Raw genomic sequence first — 15,888 nt, forward strand, 5'->3', positions numbered from 1 at the left:
ATGACTCTGAACATTTCAGCTGAATAAAGAGACTGCGCTTGTATGCTTTTTCAGCAGCTGCGGTGCTGAAAATGTATTTTTCATTTATTTTCTCCAGCTGTGTTGGAAAAAAAAAATGCAGTTATAAGCCTTGAACCAAACCCACCAGCATTTAGATTAATCACAACACGCTGTGCAAAGAAAAAAAGGGTTAGAGAAAATGCTGTAAAAGACCAAGGAAGAACAGTACATTTTAATGGTACATCTAATACTTTTACTATTTAACTTTAAAGTGTTAGTTCACCCCCCAAAAAACAACATTTAATTTTCATTTACTCTCTCATATATGGCTCCAAACCTTTTTTGTTTTGTATCTGGTAATCCATGCCTTTAAAAAGATATGCTTGTATATTAACACAGGGCTCGAAATTGCGACCATTTTGGTCGCATATGCGCCCGAAATTTTATCTATGCGAGCTTAAAATAAATTTGGGAGCATTTCTGCAAGTGCTTAAAATTGTTGTGTGCGACCAGTTTTTACTGCAAAATGTTCACCACATGTGCGAATTCGGGAGACATTCACGCAGAATGCATCTCTAAGCTCTTTGTCTGCACTTGAAACACAGCGTTTGGGAATGGTTTAAAACAGTTGTCATGTCAACTTGCTGCAGTAAACAAAGCTAAGTCCGTAATGCTTGCCCCGCCTTCGTGCTCTTCTTATTGGCCCACTACTGCTATAGGACTAAACGCGAATGATTGGTTAATATCAGCTGTCAATCACTCAGCGCCTTCTGGCTTGGGATGACAGAGAGAGAGCTGCTACCGCGAAAAATTGTAAAGCCCTGAAGATGAGAATAAAGAAAACACTGACAGATTTAGTTTTAGAAACCATGGCATCTAAAGTTACAAATAATGACACATCTTACTAGTGACCATGTGCTGAATGTTAATCCACCATCTACACTTTTTCAAGAGTAGAAGACTTCCATTGGCTTCAAGTCTGCTATGAAAAGTCTGTGGGATGGAGTTTTCAGGTAACTGTTTGCCACATCTAGCACGAGAGCTTCTGTTTAATCCTTCATATAATCGCCAGATGCTGTCCGCCGTGCACGTGGCAGATATAAGTCAAATTTAACACCACGTACACCATCACAAACAGGCTTACACTGAGTAAACTAACATCACTACTCCTAAAAAAAAAACGGTATTGCTATTAACATGTATGCATATAATAAGGTACAGTATGTGTCAAAAGCATCAGTGCAATATCAGACAGCACTTGTGAGAACAGCACAGTTATACCGTTAACAGATTCATTCAAGCAGTGTGTGCAGGGCCGGTGAGCGCTCCGTGTATGCTTTGGTCACTCAGTTCTGTTATAAAAATCTATTTTCTTGTGATAACGGGATTTCGTTCAGACATATTTTCCTCATGCTTGCATATATGTGCAGGGCTCAACAATAAGGACTGCCCGGTGGCCCGGGGCCAGCGTGAAAGACACTCGGGACAGTAGACAGGATTGCTACTGGCCCCTATCGGCCAGCAAGGATGAGCACGTTTTGTTTTTTGTTTTTTTTTGTAACCTGGTAACAACCAGTACAGCGAAAAGATGGCAACATGGCGGCAAAATTAAACAATGAGGCTAAAAGAAAACGTCTGTTTCTAAAGTCTTAGAAGCAGACAATTACATGGGTACAAAATTAAGAAACTGAAAAGTAAATAAATAAATAAATAAATAAATAAATAAATAAATAAAACAGTTGTCAGTTTGGCAAGCCATTTTTATAAAAATTATTTAGAATTGCATTAAAACACCAGCACATACAGAAGTATTTGCTTCATTTCCATAAAATCTTGAATTTTATTTATTAACATATTTAAAATGTTTAAATTCTAGATTCACAGGCATAATTTTGCCACTATTTAAAATATGTCGCGAAGAAATAGCTATTAACTTTTTAGTTTTTTTGGTGGGGCCAGTGAAAATTTTGGCAGGGCAAGTAAAAATCTCAACCAATGGCCCGATCGGACCCGTATAAAAAAAATCCTTAGCGTTGAACCCTGATGTGTTAATTTTTTTTTTGCTTGTTAGTTTGATTGGTGTTGATTTCAAATACAATAAATATGTTTGTATAAAACTTGTAGTAACGGTGCTCATAATTGGTGGGTGCGACTAAATTTTGTCTGATGCGCCTAAATTTTTAAAGTTAGGAGCACCGGTGCTACCAAGCAAAAAGGTTCATTTCGACCCCTGTAACATATGAGTAATGTATAAAACGTAAATATAGTATTTGAGTTATGCATGAAACATAACGCAAAGAGTTATTATAAGAACTTGTGAATCATACATCATATTACACAGAAACAATCACATTTGTTTTTGTGTGCAGCCATGAAAGAAAACCATTATTTCAATAACATGTTGTTCTCTGTGCTGTTTTGTATCAGACATTTATTTCAGACCTGCTGGAAAAGTAATTTTTGTAGTAATTCCTGCAATAGATTATGGTGGATTCAGGTTTATGCAATGCTTTTTATATTAGGGAATGAATGAAATATTACCCTTAAAATTAATAATGATATAATCAAAACAGTCTGGGTTTTTTGGGTCTTTGGTCTTTTTTTATGTAACTCTTTGAACACAGCCTGTGTGTGTGTGTGTGTGTGCGTGCGTGCGTGCGTGCGTGCGTGCTTGCGTGCGTGCGTGCGTGCGTGCGTGCGTGCGTGCGTGCGTGCGTGTGTGTGTCGGCTGCACTCTTTCTGTTTTATAATTTTGAATGATGTGATTTAGGAACTGTAGTACTGCTTGTGGAATTGTGTATATAAATGTGCTTTAATTAAGAATGCTCTGATCTGAATTTTTGCAGCTGATACCGAGTACTGATTCTAATGCTTCAAGTTTTATAATGTATTAAGCACATTTTCCCTCTTAAAGAAGATCTCACCTTACCTAAGAGAATAAAATGAAGGATGCTGAATATAGTCTTTTAAACACATGTCTTATAACCATTTAGATGTGAACATGTTATAGCCAGAAGCCACTTCACAGAAAATAATTTATACATTAATTTTACTGTGGCTTAGTCCCTTATTTATTAAGGGTCGCCACAGCGGAATGAACCGCCACAGAAAATAATATAACACAGATATAAGAATTAGTAAGAAATTACAATCAAGAAAAATATTAGATATTTGATGCATAAGAAACTAAAATGCACACCTATAAATCAAATTTTTCTTCACTAAAAGGAAATAGGCCTATAAACTAATGTTTATTGCTATAAGTATTTACAGTAAGTTATATTATTAAATATTCATGTAAAAAAAAAAATATATATATATATACAGTTGAAGTCAGAATTTTTAGCCCCCCTGACTTATTAGCACCCCTGTTTATTTTTTTCTCAAATTTCTGTTTAATGGAGGGAAGATTGTTTCAGCACATTTCTAAGCATAATAGTTTTAGAATCCTATTTCTAATAACTGATTTATTTTATCTTTGCCATGATGACAGTAAATAATATTTTACTTGATATTTTTCAAGACACTTCTGTACAGTTTAAAGTGACATTTAAAGGCTTAACTGGGTTATTAAGGTGAACTAGGCAGGTTAGGGTAATTAGGCAAGTTATTGTATAATGATGGTTTGTTCTGTAGACAATCGGAAAAAAAATTACCTTAAAGGGGCTAATAATTTTGTCCCAGCCAAAATACAACAAATAACACTTTCTCCAGAAGAAAAAATACTATCAGACATACTGTGAAAATGTCCTTGCTCTGTTAAACTGTTATCTGTAAAAAAATTTTGCTATGAAAGTGAAATTACAGAACCTACACTCGGGAACCTGGCTAAAATGCTTAATTTAGAGGAAACTCTTCAATCAATTTATACATTTTTGTAATTTTTGTTGTATTATATTAATGAAAGTGTTGTTTTAATAATATTATAATGATTAAATGGCTACTGTTAATTGTAAAAAAAACAACTGTTAAATACAACAATTAAATTTTGTCAAAATGGCTGCACTGTAAAAATGGTTAACTTATTAGTAAAATAACTAAAAACACTGTTTAAATTTTTAAAATGTCAATGTTTTTTTCAAATGTCAAAAAATGACAGTAAAATTCATAATTTAAATTGTTCATTCATTCATTTTCTTGTCGGCTTAGTCCCTTTATTAATCCGGGGTCGCCACAGCGGAATGAACCGCCAACTTATCCAGCAAGTTTTTATGCAGCGGATGCCCTTCCAGCCGCAACCCCTCTCTGGGAAATAATTTAAATTGTATTTATATTTAATATATTTTTTCTCTAAATAATCTACATTTTTAAATATTCTTTAATTTTAAACTAAAAAAGTCTGCTTTTTATTTTGTTTATTTTTTTGTGTAAAATTGTGTATTTATAATTAATTTTAATTAATTTGAAATTAATATGATAATGATATTTTATTTTGTTTATTTTTTATTTTATTGAGTGTATATACAGCGGCGAAAATAAGTATTTGACACATCACTATTTTTGTCAGGAAACATATTTCTAAAGGTGCTGTTGACTTGAAAATTTTCCCGGATGTTGGTAACAACCAAAGAAATCTATATGTGCAAAGAAAACAAATCTAATTAGTTTACAAATGAAGTTATGTGTAATAAAATGAAATGATGCAGGGAAAGAGTATTAAACACATGAAGAAAGGGAGGTGTAGTTCGGCAGTGAAAGCCCAGACAGCGGCTGAAATCTCTCAGTAGTTCTTCAGCAACCCTCTGCCCTTCCTCAGTGTAAATGAATATCAGCTGGACATTTCATGAAATGAAACCAGGGTGGACATTTCAGCAAGACCATGATCCAAAACACAGCCAAGGAAACTCTCAGATGCTTTCAGAGAGAGAAAATCAAGCTGTAGAATGGCCCAGCCAATCACCTGAGGCGAATCCAATAGAGTGCATGAGACTTCATTCTCCATATGCGAGGCATCTTTAAGCTCCCAGCACCATTATTACCAAAATCTGCTTCAATTCCATGTCAACAGCTCCTTTAGAAATAATATTCCCAGGAAAAAAAACATCACGTGTTAAATATTTATTTTCCCCGCTTTATTATTAATTTGATATAATATTGAATTAAGATATATATTTTTCATCATCAATTACCCTGCACGTCTTGTCAAATAAAAGCATCATTTTCAGTATCTTTAAACCAGCACAGTGAAGAACAGATGTCAAACAGTTCAGAATCCAGAGCTACATATATAAACGTAATAATGCCGGATGACACTCTCGGGTCTCTCCTGAAATCTCTCTGCGTCCTGCTTAAAGCCGTAACTCTGCGTGTGGAGGTTTTGCGGGATGAGGGAGTTTAATGGGCCAGAAAGAGACGCATCTGTCCTTCGCTGAGCTCATTAACACTCGTCTGCAGGAGCGTTTGCTTTCTCTGTCGGAGTCTCAGCGAGGTGTCGGAGAGTGACTGATCTGATGGAGGTGCGCGCTCAATTAATGCTGTTCACTCTCAGAGAGAAAAGCCTTGAGCGCTGAATAAATGCTCACGGCAAATGCACGCCTTCAGTCCTGGTCAGAGAACAGATGCCATGGCTTCAGGCTCAATAATAATAATGATAACAGAGTGATGGGCAAATCTTTCTCTGCGTAAATGTGTTGCTTATTTTGGTTTGTGTCTCATTCGTGTCTTGTTGCTGGTCAATTAAAGATGCAAACACATTTAGACAGGTAACTGAATATAGCTTGAACACTGTTACCGATTTTTGTAAATGTAATATGAACTGCGTGTACTGTTGGGGGCGGCACGGTGGCTCAGTGGTTAGCACTGTCAGCGCAAGAAAATTGCTGGTTCGAGTCCCATTTGGGTCAGTTGGCATTTCTGTGCAGAGTTTGCATGTTCTCCTCGTGTTGGCACAGGGCTTGAAATTGCAACCATTTTGGTCGCATATGCGCCTGAAATTTAAGCTATGCGACCTCATAATATATATCGGAAGCATTCGTGCGACTGCATATAATGGTTGTAGTGTTTTTTTGTACCTGTTTTTTTGTTTTTTTTTCTAAAAACGTGGTAAAATCGGTCTTCCCTGCCGCTATATTGGTTCATATGAGCTGTCAATCACTCAAGACTTTCCGCTGTCAGGTGACAGGGAGGGAGCTTTTGTGACTGCGGGGAATGCAAACAGCTGAAGAGCAAGCGGCAACCTCCCGCTCTCTCTCAGTAGGCCAATACGGAAGTAACTAAAACTGCAATTCATCCGAAGTTCCGCTAGTCCTGGCTGCTCCGGGCTCCAAAATAGAGCAAATTTCAGTTGAGCCAACTGTTAGAATGGCCAACTTTACAGCAGAAAAAAGGTGTTTACAGCCTGCTACAAAAAAAGATTTTGGTTCATACAGCTAATATTACCCTTCAAAACAACTGTGAGGGGGGTGAATTTTTTAATAACTCATCCGTTTCCTTTATATTAAGTTATATTAAGTTTGCATAATTAGGGGTGTGGCCACTTGAGTGACAGCTAGGTCTCGTTGGTCGCCGTCACGTCACCTCAGCTGAATCCTGCAGATTAGCCACTGAACTCGGCATATTTATCGTATTTCTGTGTTGTTTTATGTGGCTTTACACAGTCGACTGCCTTTTGGACTTGTTTCCTACAATTATTAGATGGCATGGCATGCTGAGTGCACTTAATTGTGCTCACAAACCATTCACGTGGCCTCCGTTTCCCCTGTGAGTAAAGTTATTTACTTATATACCATCTCTATACATGTATTTGTTTTATTTAAGATCATTTATCGTTTATATTTATATTTAGAGCTGTAATGCACTGCAGAATCTGTCAGATTGATTAGCTGTAGGCTCTAGAACAGTCATCTGAAGTGTTGTCATACAGTGTTATGCTGGATTTTATCAATAGTCTTACAGTAACTAACACAGACTATATCTGAAGTGTTTGGAAGTAATTCGCGTTTTCCTCCTGTTTAAAAACGTCATAAGAACAGTGTTTAGTGGCTCAATGTATTACAGCAGTGTTTTTAAAAGACTAAACACTTTATTGATATAGTGTACAACCAAGCACAAGTGGTCAGAATACAAACGAGTCACAGGTGATGAAGTATTAAGCATTTCTCCTAAAGTAAAGTGTGTCTGAACCAGGTCCAAGCTAAATGCCAGCAGGTGTCTGTAGCTCCGCCCACTCTCCGCCTCTTTGCCCTTGTTTGGTATCCCGCCGTGGGTGTGATGACGCGCGAACAAAATGGCGATGGTTGGCCGCGCCTACTTGTGGCTTCTTTTGCGCTCTTCAGAAACCTATGGGTGATGTCACGGATACTACATCCAAATATTTTACAGTCTATGCTGAAGAGTGAAAAGTACACTGAATCTCGATGTGTTGCATGCACTGCGGGTTCAGGCAACACAATCTCACGGCAATTCGTAACTTTTTCATACGTTTCCTCGTGAGATCAGGCTGCAACAGCGCAAATGTCCGCTAAAACACCATCGCCAAAGAAGCTCGCCTTTACTGAGTTTAAACTGATGCGGGTTATAATAAAGAACAGTATTGCGCCGTTGGTCATCGGGAGAATCCTGCTCTGCCCCCCTCATATTGGGCCGGCTGACTCGCATGCTTTTCCACAAACACAGACAAATGTCATTCAGCGCGTAACGAGGCTGAGCATTAAAACGACACAAACCGAAACCAAAACTTTTAAAAGTGACACTTTTCTTCCTTTCTTTTGTCCGTTCTTTCTTGAGGTGTACATTATTTTCCTATTTAATTACTGATGACTGCTTTGCAGCTTTCAGCATTGAATTGAATGATTTATTATATTATTTTGTTTGTTTTGTAGCAGAAATATTATTTATTAAATTGACATGCATATAAAAACAATAGTACAAAATAAATATTTCTTACTACAATGCTTCATTTGTGTTTGATACAAACCATCAATTTATTTTTCAGTAGGACTTTATATAGCAGATAACTTGCATTAAAGCACATTCAAGGCAGCATGATGATGAGAAACATAATTCATTATTAGTATTATTGTCGTCATCATCATCGTCATTAATATTTTATAATTATTCAACATTCATTATGGAATTATTGCACAAATATTAAGTCATCACAGCATTAGTTAGATAAATGTTTCTGGGTTTTGTTAGTCCTAATTGATGTTGTTTTCAAATACAATAAATCCCTTAATATACAACTTGTCAAATATATAATTCATTTTTGGTGGGTGCTCCTACATTTTTTCTGGTGCTCCTAAATATTTCAGGTTGGGAGCACCGGTGCTACCAAGTAAGAAAGTTAATTTCGAGCCCTGTGGCATGGGTTTCCTCCGGGTGCTCCGGTTTCCCCCACAGTCACATGCGCTATAGGTAAATTGATGAACAAAGTGAAGTTTAGTTATAAACTAATTTCGAGAGGATCACATGCTTATGATTGCTCGCAGCCGGCCCTGCATTATTCAATTTATGATTCACCAATCAGACGATTCCTAAGCCACTATACATACTTTAAGTTCCATATCACAGCCATCTTCATTTTGAAGAATCCCCCCTTCCACCCCTACTCCTCCTCCTTTCCTAGATGGGTGACACGATGGCCCAGTGGTGAGCACTAGTGCCTCACAGCAACAAGCCAAATTGGCTAGTGGCAGAGCTGAAATCTACCCGCATTTGGCGGGTGTTAATGTAAAACCCTGACTGTAAATATATATTTCTTTGTATATGAGGAAACACTCACCCCGTACACCAGCTCCCCAACCATGCCGTTCCAGATCTTCGTCTCTGGGTCTCTGGCTCCGTATTTCCCATCCGGCACGATTGAGATCTTGTACTTGATGCCGATATGTTTGGCGATTTCAGACGCCAGATCCACACAGTAACCTTCAAACTGCTCGTTCCCCTCGTACATCTCCCAGTTCTTCTTCAACATCACATACGGCCCTTCCTAAACACACACACACACACACACACACACACACACACACACACACACACAAACACACACACAGAGGTGGGCAGGGATGGTCAAGCTGAACTCAGAATTACACTGCATTATGAATTACAATTAAACATAAATGCTAAAAACAGAACTTTATATACAGGCTAATTACATTCATTTAAGGACTAATTCAAAGCACAAAATAATAGCTTTTTAATTTGATATTCAAGAACATAAAATGAGTTTACTGATAAATATATTCCAGTTGCATGCATTAATAATATAAAGTACAAATAATTGACTTTTTAAAGCAGAGGTCTCAAACTACCGCCCTGCCGGTCATTTACAACTCGTTCTCCTCCTCCGTCCACCCCGAAAGTCACATCAAAAATATAACGAGATTCGACCCGCAAAAAATATATTTTTTGAGCCACTATCTTTGTTGTGCAGTCCGGTCTAGCCACTTGTGGTTTTGACCCGCCATCTAGTCGACATATAAAGTACTGCATTCAGATTAGTTTAACTTTCTCTCAGTGTACGGTCGACAGTAACACATGTGTTTTAATATTGGCTGATTTATACGTTGAAATACATGTCTGTAAGTGCTCTACTTCTGCTAAAGCACCTGTAATTTGTTGTTCAAACACTTCTTCATGGCTTAAACCTTATGCTGGTGGTGTAAAAAATATGATCAATTTGCAAATTTTCGATTTGAATGGCCTCCTTTAATAGATTTTCTTCATATGCTTATTAAAATTAGCATAAAAACTATGCACATTAGTAAAATGTAGTGCTGGTTGAATTGGACTTGTTAAAGTAAATGTGAATGTTTTGGAGTGGCCATCACAAAGCCCTGATCTCAATCCTGTTGAAAATTTGCCGGCAGAGTTGAAAAAGCTCGTGCGAGCAAGACAGCCTACAAATCTGACTCGGTTACACCAATTCTGTCAGAAGGAATGGGTCGAAATTCCTTCAAACCATTGTGAAAAGCTTGTGGAAGGATACCCAAAACATTTGACCAAAGTTAAACAGTTTAAAAGCAAAGCTAAAAAATACCAAGGAAATATATGTAAACTTTTGACTGTCTAAAAATTAATAAAGAATTCCCTTTATTTAGATGTTTTGTATGTAAACTTCTGGTTTCAACTGTACATACGTTTACCTCTTTGTTGTAGTTTTACAAAAATAAAGAAAGATATTGAGAATAACAATCGGCAGTGAAGTCACTTTGTTAGTGGCAGTGAAGTCACTGAAGTTACCCAAACAGCTTTCTGCTGTTTTTAAGGCTCTGGGATAATACAATTGGTTGGGACAGAATAATAACTTTCGCAAAAGCCAACATACTGTTATACTACTCCATCTTCGAAACCAAACGTATCTCCTACTAGGCCGTTTATGCTACATGGCCCAAATTTGGTCAAAATGTGCCTTCTGCATTTAAGATTGTTGTTATATCTCCTCATGCTGATAAGTTTTTTAGTTTTTGAATAAAAAAATGTGAAATATAACTTTTTAATACAAGCCCCAAATAGATTTTGTTGCTATGTCTTTTTAGGTTTATCTTATCTGCTCTCACTTCTGCAGATCTATGTGCCCTCCAGAAACTTGCGTTCTGTGAATGAACGTCGCCTTGTGGTTCCATCCCAAAGAGGGAAGAAATCACTTTCGCGAACGCTCACGCTCAATCTGCCCTGTTGGTGGAATGAACTCCCTAACTGCATCAGAACAGCAGAGTCACTCGCTACTTTCAAGAAACGACTAAAAACTCAACTATTTAGTCTCCACTTCACTTCCTAATCTGCAATTGCCTCTTTGAATATCACACTAACTGTACAAAAAAAAAAAAAAAAAAAAACTAATACTACTAATACTTCCCTTCTTAGACTTTACAGACCTGAAACTTGCCTTTAGCACTTATTCATTGTTGCTCTTAGTTGTGTAAATTGCTTCCTTGTCCTCATTTGTAAGTCGCTTTGGATAAAAGCGTCTGCTAAATGTAAATGTATCAGACTTGTGGTTTTCCAATAAATAATTTTTAAGCATTACTTTTCCCAAAATATGGCAAGCCATAAACTCCATGACTTAAACTAACCTTTTTACTGATATGGCAAGCCATTTTAGCATGTATCCCTTTCACACTTTTTAAGCATCATGTTTTATAATAAAATATGGCAAGCCATTTTGGCATTAATATCCAAGTCCAGTTTTTGACTGTCATAGAGACATCAGGGTTGATTTATATCACTTATATTGGCAAAAGGCTTTAATGTATCGTCACTAAGCTGTCAATTGTCCCCATAGCAATAAAACAGGCTAACCTAGTAACCAAAACAGCAATATCTCTACATCATTGCAGGGACCTGGGTATTGGCTCGTTTGATTCATGCTAGCAAATGGGACTTCCTGTACTATGCATGCTAGTGATGATTATCTAAGTTCAATAACATATGCTAGAAATGTCTGCTAAGTATTAGCATTTGATCAAACATGCACAAGCATTGCCATTTAGCAACTGCTCAGCAACCATCTAGCAATGCCATAAACATTTTAGCAACTGCCTAGCAACCACTTAGCAACCGCTGTGCTCATTGTCAACTCCCATTCCCAATCTTATCGCAGCCACGTTGGATTTCTCAAGCCAAAATCAAAGTTTGTCGACGAACTTTAGGTTCTAGTTAAGCCTATTATTTGTAGTGTTTTCATAGCAGTTTAAACTTCCTCTTCAATATGTACAACAAGAAACAAAAAGCTAGAGTTTTGACTGCACATACTCTGTGGGAGAATGACTGAGTGTGTCTAATGCTCGGCCATACACGCAACAACCACAGATAGATTTCAGCAGCTGATGTGTGACACCATAAACGTGCTGATTTGCATTATCACTGGTGACTGGGAATGCTTGAAATATAAATGTCATGTCTGTTGTCCTAAGATGCATCAGTTATGTCAGGTTTCCACTTTTTTTCTTGTGCTTGAATGTTGAAACGGCCCTCCTATGAATTGTCAGTCACTGAAATGCCACCTGCCCATTTGGGTTTGAGACCCCTGTTTTAAGCATTTTTAGTGAGAAACTGCTAGAAAAGTGCACAAAATGACACCAAAAATGTTTACAAGAAATCTTAACAGCAAAGTTGTAGCTCCTTATTTCAACATATTTCATATTTTTTGCATAACAGCTTTCTTTTTACAATACAAGCAACAAATAAGTGCAATTCTCATACAAATGTAACATTTATTTAATTCATTTGCATACATTTATAAAGCCGTCACTGTAATAATCATCAGATTAGAGCAAACGACAACAAAGAAGTTCATGTAATGAAACTAAAAGCATTTTCAATCAGAGAAATACACATTAAAGCAGGAATCATAGCACAAGACATATACAGTACATCTTAAAGTACATTCATTTTATAGACAATTATTTGACATTGTTTATACACCGTTTACATCAATGTTCTCAAACTCAATACCTGGAGGGCTGCAGCTCTGCATAGTTTAGCTTCAACCACCTCCAACTCACACCTGCTTAATAGTCTCTAGTAGTCTTGAATACCTTAATTAGTTGGAGCAAAACTGCAGAGCTGCGGCCCACCAGGAATCGAGACCTGTGATTTGCATGGTGTTCAGACTGAATCTAATGTACACAAGCTGTAGGTTTTGATATGGAAATTCATTCCTCTGATATGAAGGCACGTGAGAGCAGATGATAAATAAATGTAATGTTATAAGAAAATTACAGGTTATTTTTTTACGCTTAATCCCTGGACAGTAGGTCACATGACTGGTGTTCTTGCTCCTTTTTGTCAATAAATTAATGTTTTAAATGACTTCACTAGTAAATACATTAGCAGATAATGCATTCTTAAATCAATAAGTACATTTATACTCAAGTATACTACATGTGCTTAACAAAAAGTGTATTTAGAGTCAAGAATTAATAGATCAATCTGTTAAATTGGATTATAACATTGTTTATTTACTGAAGTAAAAGTATGTACAATGAATTTTAGACTAAACTGTTTACTTATTTATTAGCAGTCTTATGCTCAGTGTTCAGGTGAAATCTAATATTTTTCATAAATATAAAAATAAGTTAACTTTATATTTAATTGGACATTTAGTGATAAATAGGGCTGCATGATTGTACAGTAAGAACCAGTTTAATATTAATACATTTTATATTATTTTGTTGTTGAAATGTTATTTTAAAGTGATAACTAAAGATCTAATTCCTGACAAATTTATGTTTCATATTCATGTATGGCAAAATTACTTTTGATGCTTTATTATGTCTAATTTGTGTGCTGTTTCTTTAATGCTCGCATTCTCTTGAGAAGTGAAGTGTTGATGCAAGTATTAGAGATACCGTTTTCTTACCATCTGTGGACAGTTTAAGGGCCCTATCATACACCCGGTGCAGTGTGGCGCAAGACGCGATGCATTAGTCTTTTGGTAGTTTCAGCTTGGCGCAAGAGTGGTTTTGAGGCGTTGCGCTACGCTGTTTAAATAGCAAATGCATTAGCGCTCATTTGTGCGCCCATAGGCGTTCTGGTCTAAAAAGATCCGCTGGCGCGTTGCTATTTTGAGAAACTATAATAGATTTTTCATTAGACCAAAACTAACCCGGTCTAAACTCCAGCGCAGAGTTGCACCTCGCTTACACTCTGCTTAATACGCACAAGAGTGCAATAGGCAAATATCTTTACATATGAAAAAAATTAAATATTAAGGATATAATAAGAATAGATATAAATATAAAGGATTAAAATATTACAAAACATATTATTTTCTAGCCTACATAAATATGAAAAATCACTGCTTTTATGTCTTCTTCACCTCGGGAGGCTTTTTCAGTTCATTCATAACAATTTGCTTTTGTATAATGTTATTATTATTAGCAGTATTATTTATTATATCCATATTTATATTTGTTTTATTAAAAACAAGCTTAGATTTGCCCACCTGTCAGGTTTTAGACCATATGGGGCATAGCATGTGTTTTAATATATAACTCAGTATTTTGACCACACTTGGTCATTATTGTTCATTTATTCGTTTGCTGGAAATTAGAACTGAATTTAGAAATAGTTTTGAAACGAATATTTGCGCTTAACAAACAAAATTAATTATTTATAGACTAATTGATGTCTGTGCATACAACACGTTTCCCTATCTAAAAGTGAATGTGAAAGTAGATCCATTATCTCTCATTCTCATGCAGTAGAAGCTCTGTTTAAGTTTTCTGTTAAAAAAACTGTCAACTGTGAACTGTTTGCTTGTGAAATGCTCATTTTTTCTACTTAGACTTACTTTGCGTCCTGTAAATATCGAATGCGCTCTTGGCGCGACGCAGCTGGGTCTTAGACTCTAATTGGTTTATTCTCAAAACACACCTCTAACTCATTAAGAAAATAAACTCAACCCTTTTAGACCATGCGCCACGGCGCAAAGCGCATTTTCCAATCCGTAAATTAGCAAAAACGCGTTCTGACACGCCCTGAAAGCGTTTGCGCCCTGCGTTTTGCGCTCTGCGCATAGACCGTCAAAATAGAGCCCTAAGAGTTCACACTTAGCTGATGATTGATTATAAAGCGTGTTTGGCATGCTGTCCCAGGAGAGAGCCCTAAGCTCATAAGATCCTCGATCCTGGGGCTCTCTCCGCTTTGGAGGGCGAGAGGGGAGTTTGAGCTCAGGTAGGTCTCAGGAACTCCCCTGCTTGTTCATGGAAAATGCAAATTAGGAAATCACTATAGAGAGATATATTGCTGATTAGGTGCTCGTCTATGCTGTCAATTAGTTTTGGTCAATTTACTTATGTCACATATCTTTGGCAGGGAACCGGGGGAAACCCACGCAAAGACGGGGAGAACATGTAAACTCTGCACAGAAATGTCAGCTTGGCCAGGTAAAGACTTGAACCAGTGACATTCTTGCTGTGAGGCAACAGTGTTAACCACTGGGCAACCGTGCCGCCCTGTCAAGGAAAAGTGAAAGAGTAGGGTTCTAGTAGGATTCTTCAAGACTAAGATGGCTAAGGTAAAATGCGCTGGTTATTTTTTAGCGATTTAGGAATGATCTGATTGGTGAATCATGCATTAGCTAATGCGGGACCAGCCGCAGGCAATCATATATATATATATATATATATATATATATATATATATATATATATATATGTGTGTGTGTGTGTGTGTGTGTGTGTGTGTGTATATAGTATATCTATCTATCTATCTATATATATATATATATATATATATATATATATATATATATAGATATGTATGTATATATATATATATATGTATGTATATATATGTATATGTATGTGTATGTGTATATATATATATATGTATGTGTGTATGTATGTATGTATATATGTGTATATATATATATATATATGTATATATATATATATATATATATATATATATATATATATATATATATATATATATTGAACACACTCTATGAACACACGTCGGCCACAACAGTAAAAAAATGCAACTGTTATTTGCATTATTTTTTTTAACACGTTAAATATTTCAAAAGAATCACGTGCGTTAATGCGCTAATTTTGACAGCCCTTATATATATATGTGTGTGTGTATTTGTAAGTTTGTAAGTGCATGACAGATGTATTGTCTGTGTACTAATAAATATACAATCAATTTACTGCAAAGTACAAGAACGTAAATTACACATTTACTGAACAAATTTATGGCAAATTAGCTAAAATATAAATATCTGAATTATTTTTCAAAAGATTTTTAGTGTGAATAGACTTTTAAGTAAATAAATGATTTAAACAAATTACATGTACAACAAGGAAAGTAATTAAACATGCTAATATTATTAGTGCAGTGTAAGCATTATCTAAATAAATTTTACATAAATATAAATTGAAACTAAATAGATTGTTGCATGTCTTGCAATATGCTGTAATAAATTTGAACATGCATTGT

The 15,888-nt window shown here is 36.1% G+C and overlaps 1 protein-coding gene and 1 long non-coding RNA gene across 14 annotated transcripts in view; one reads left to right on the forward strand and one right to left on the reverse strand.

Annotated features, from left to right (window-relative positions):
• Positions 1–15,888, reverse strand: part of gria4a (glutamate receptor, ionotropic, AMPA 4a) — a 202,852-nt gene that overhangs the window by 72,313 nt on the left and 114,651 nt on the right. For all 9 annotated transcript variants that reach the window (XR_012390439.1, XR_012390438.1, XR_012390437.1 and 6 more), the window contains 1 exon segment: positions 8,723–8,929. Coding sequence is in view for 5 of the 9 variants with exons in the window: in XM_068213508.2 (XP_068069609.1) it covers positions 8,723–8,929 (207 nt within the window). In the remaining 4 variants the exon portion in view is untranslated.
• Positions 1–15,888, forward strand: part of LOC141377928 (uncharacterized) — a 163,357-nt gene that overhangs the window by 33,201 nt on the left and 114,268 nt on the right. The window lies entirely within an intron of this gene.

Source organism: Danio rerio, chromosome 15 (assembly GCF_049306965.1).
Source record: "Danio rerio strain Tuebingen ecotype United States chromosome 15, GRCz12tu, whole genome shotgun sequence".
Taxonomy (NCBI): Eukaryota; Metazoa; Chordata; class Actinopteri; order Cypriniformes; family Danionidae; genus Danio; species Danio rerio.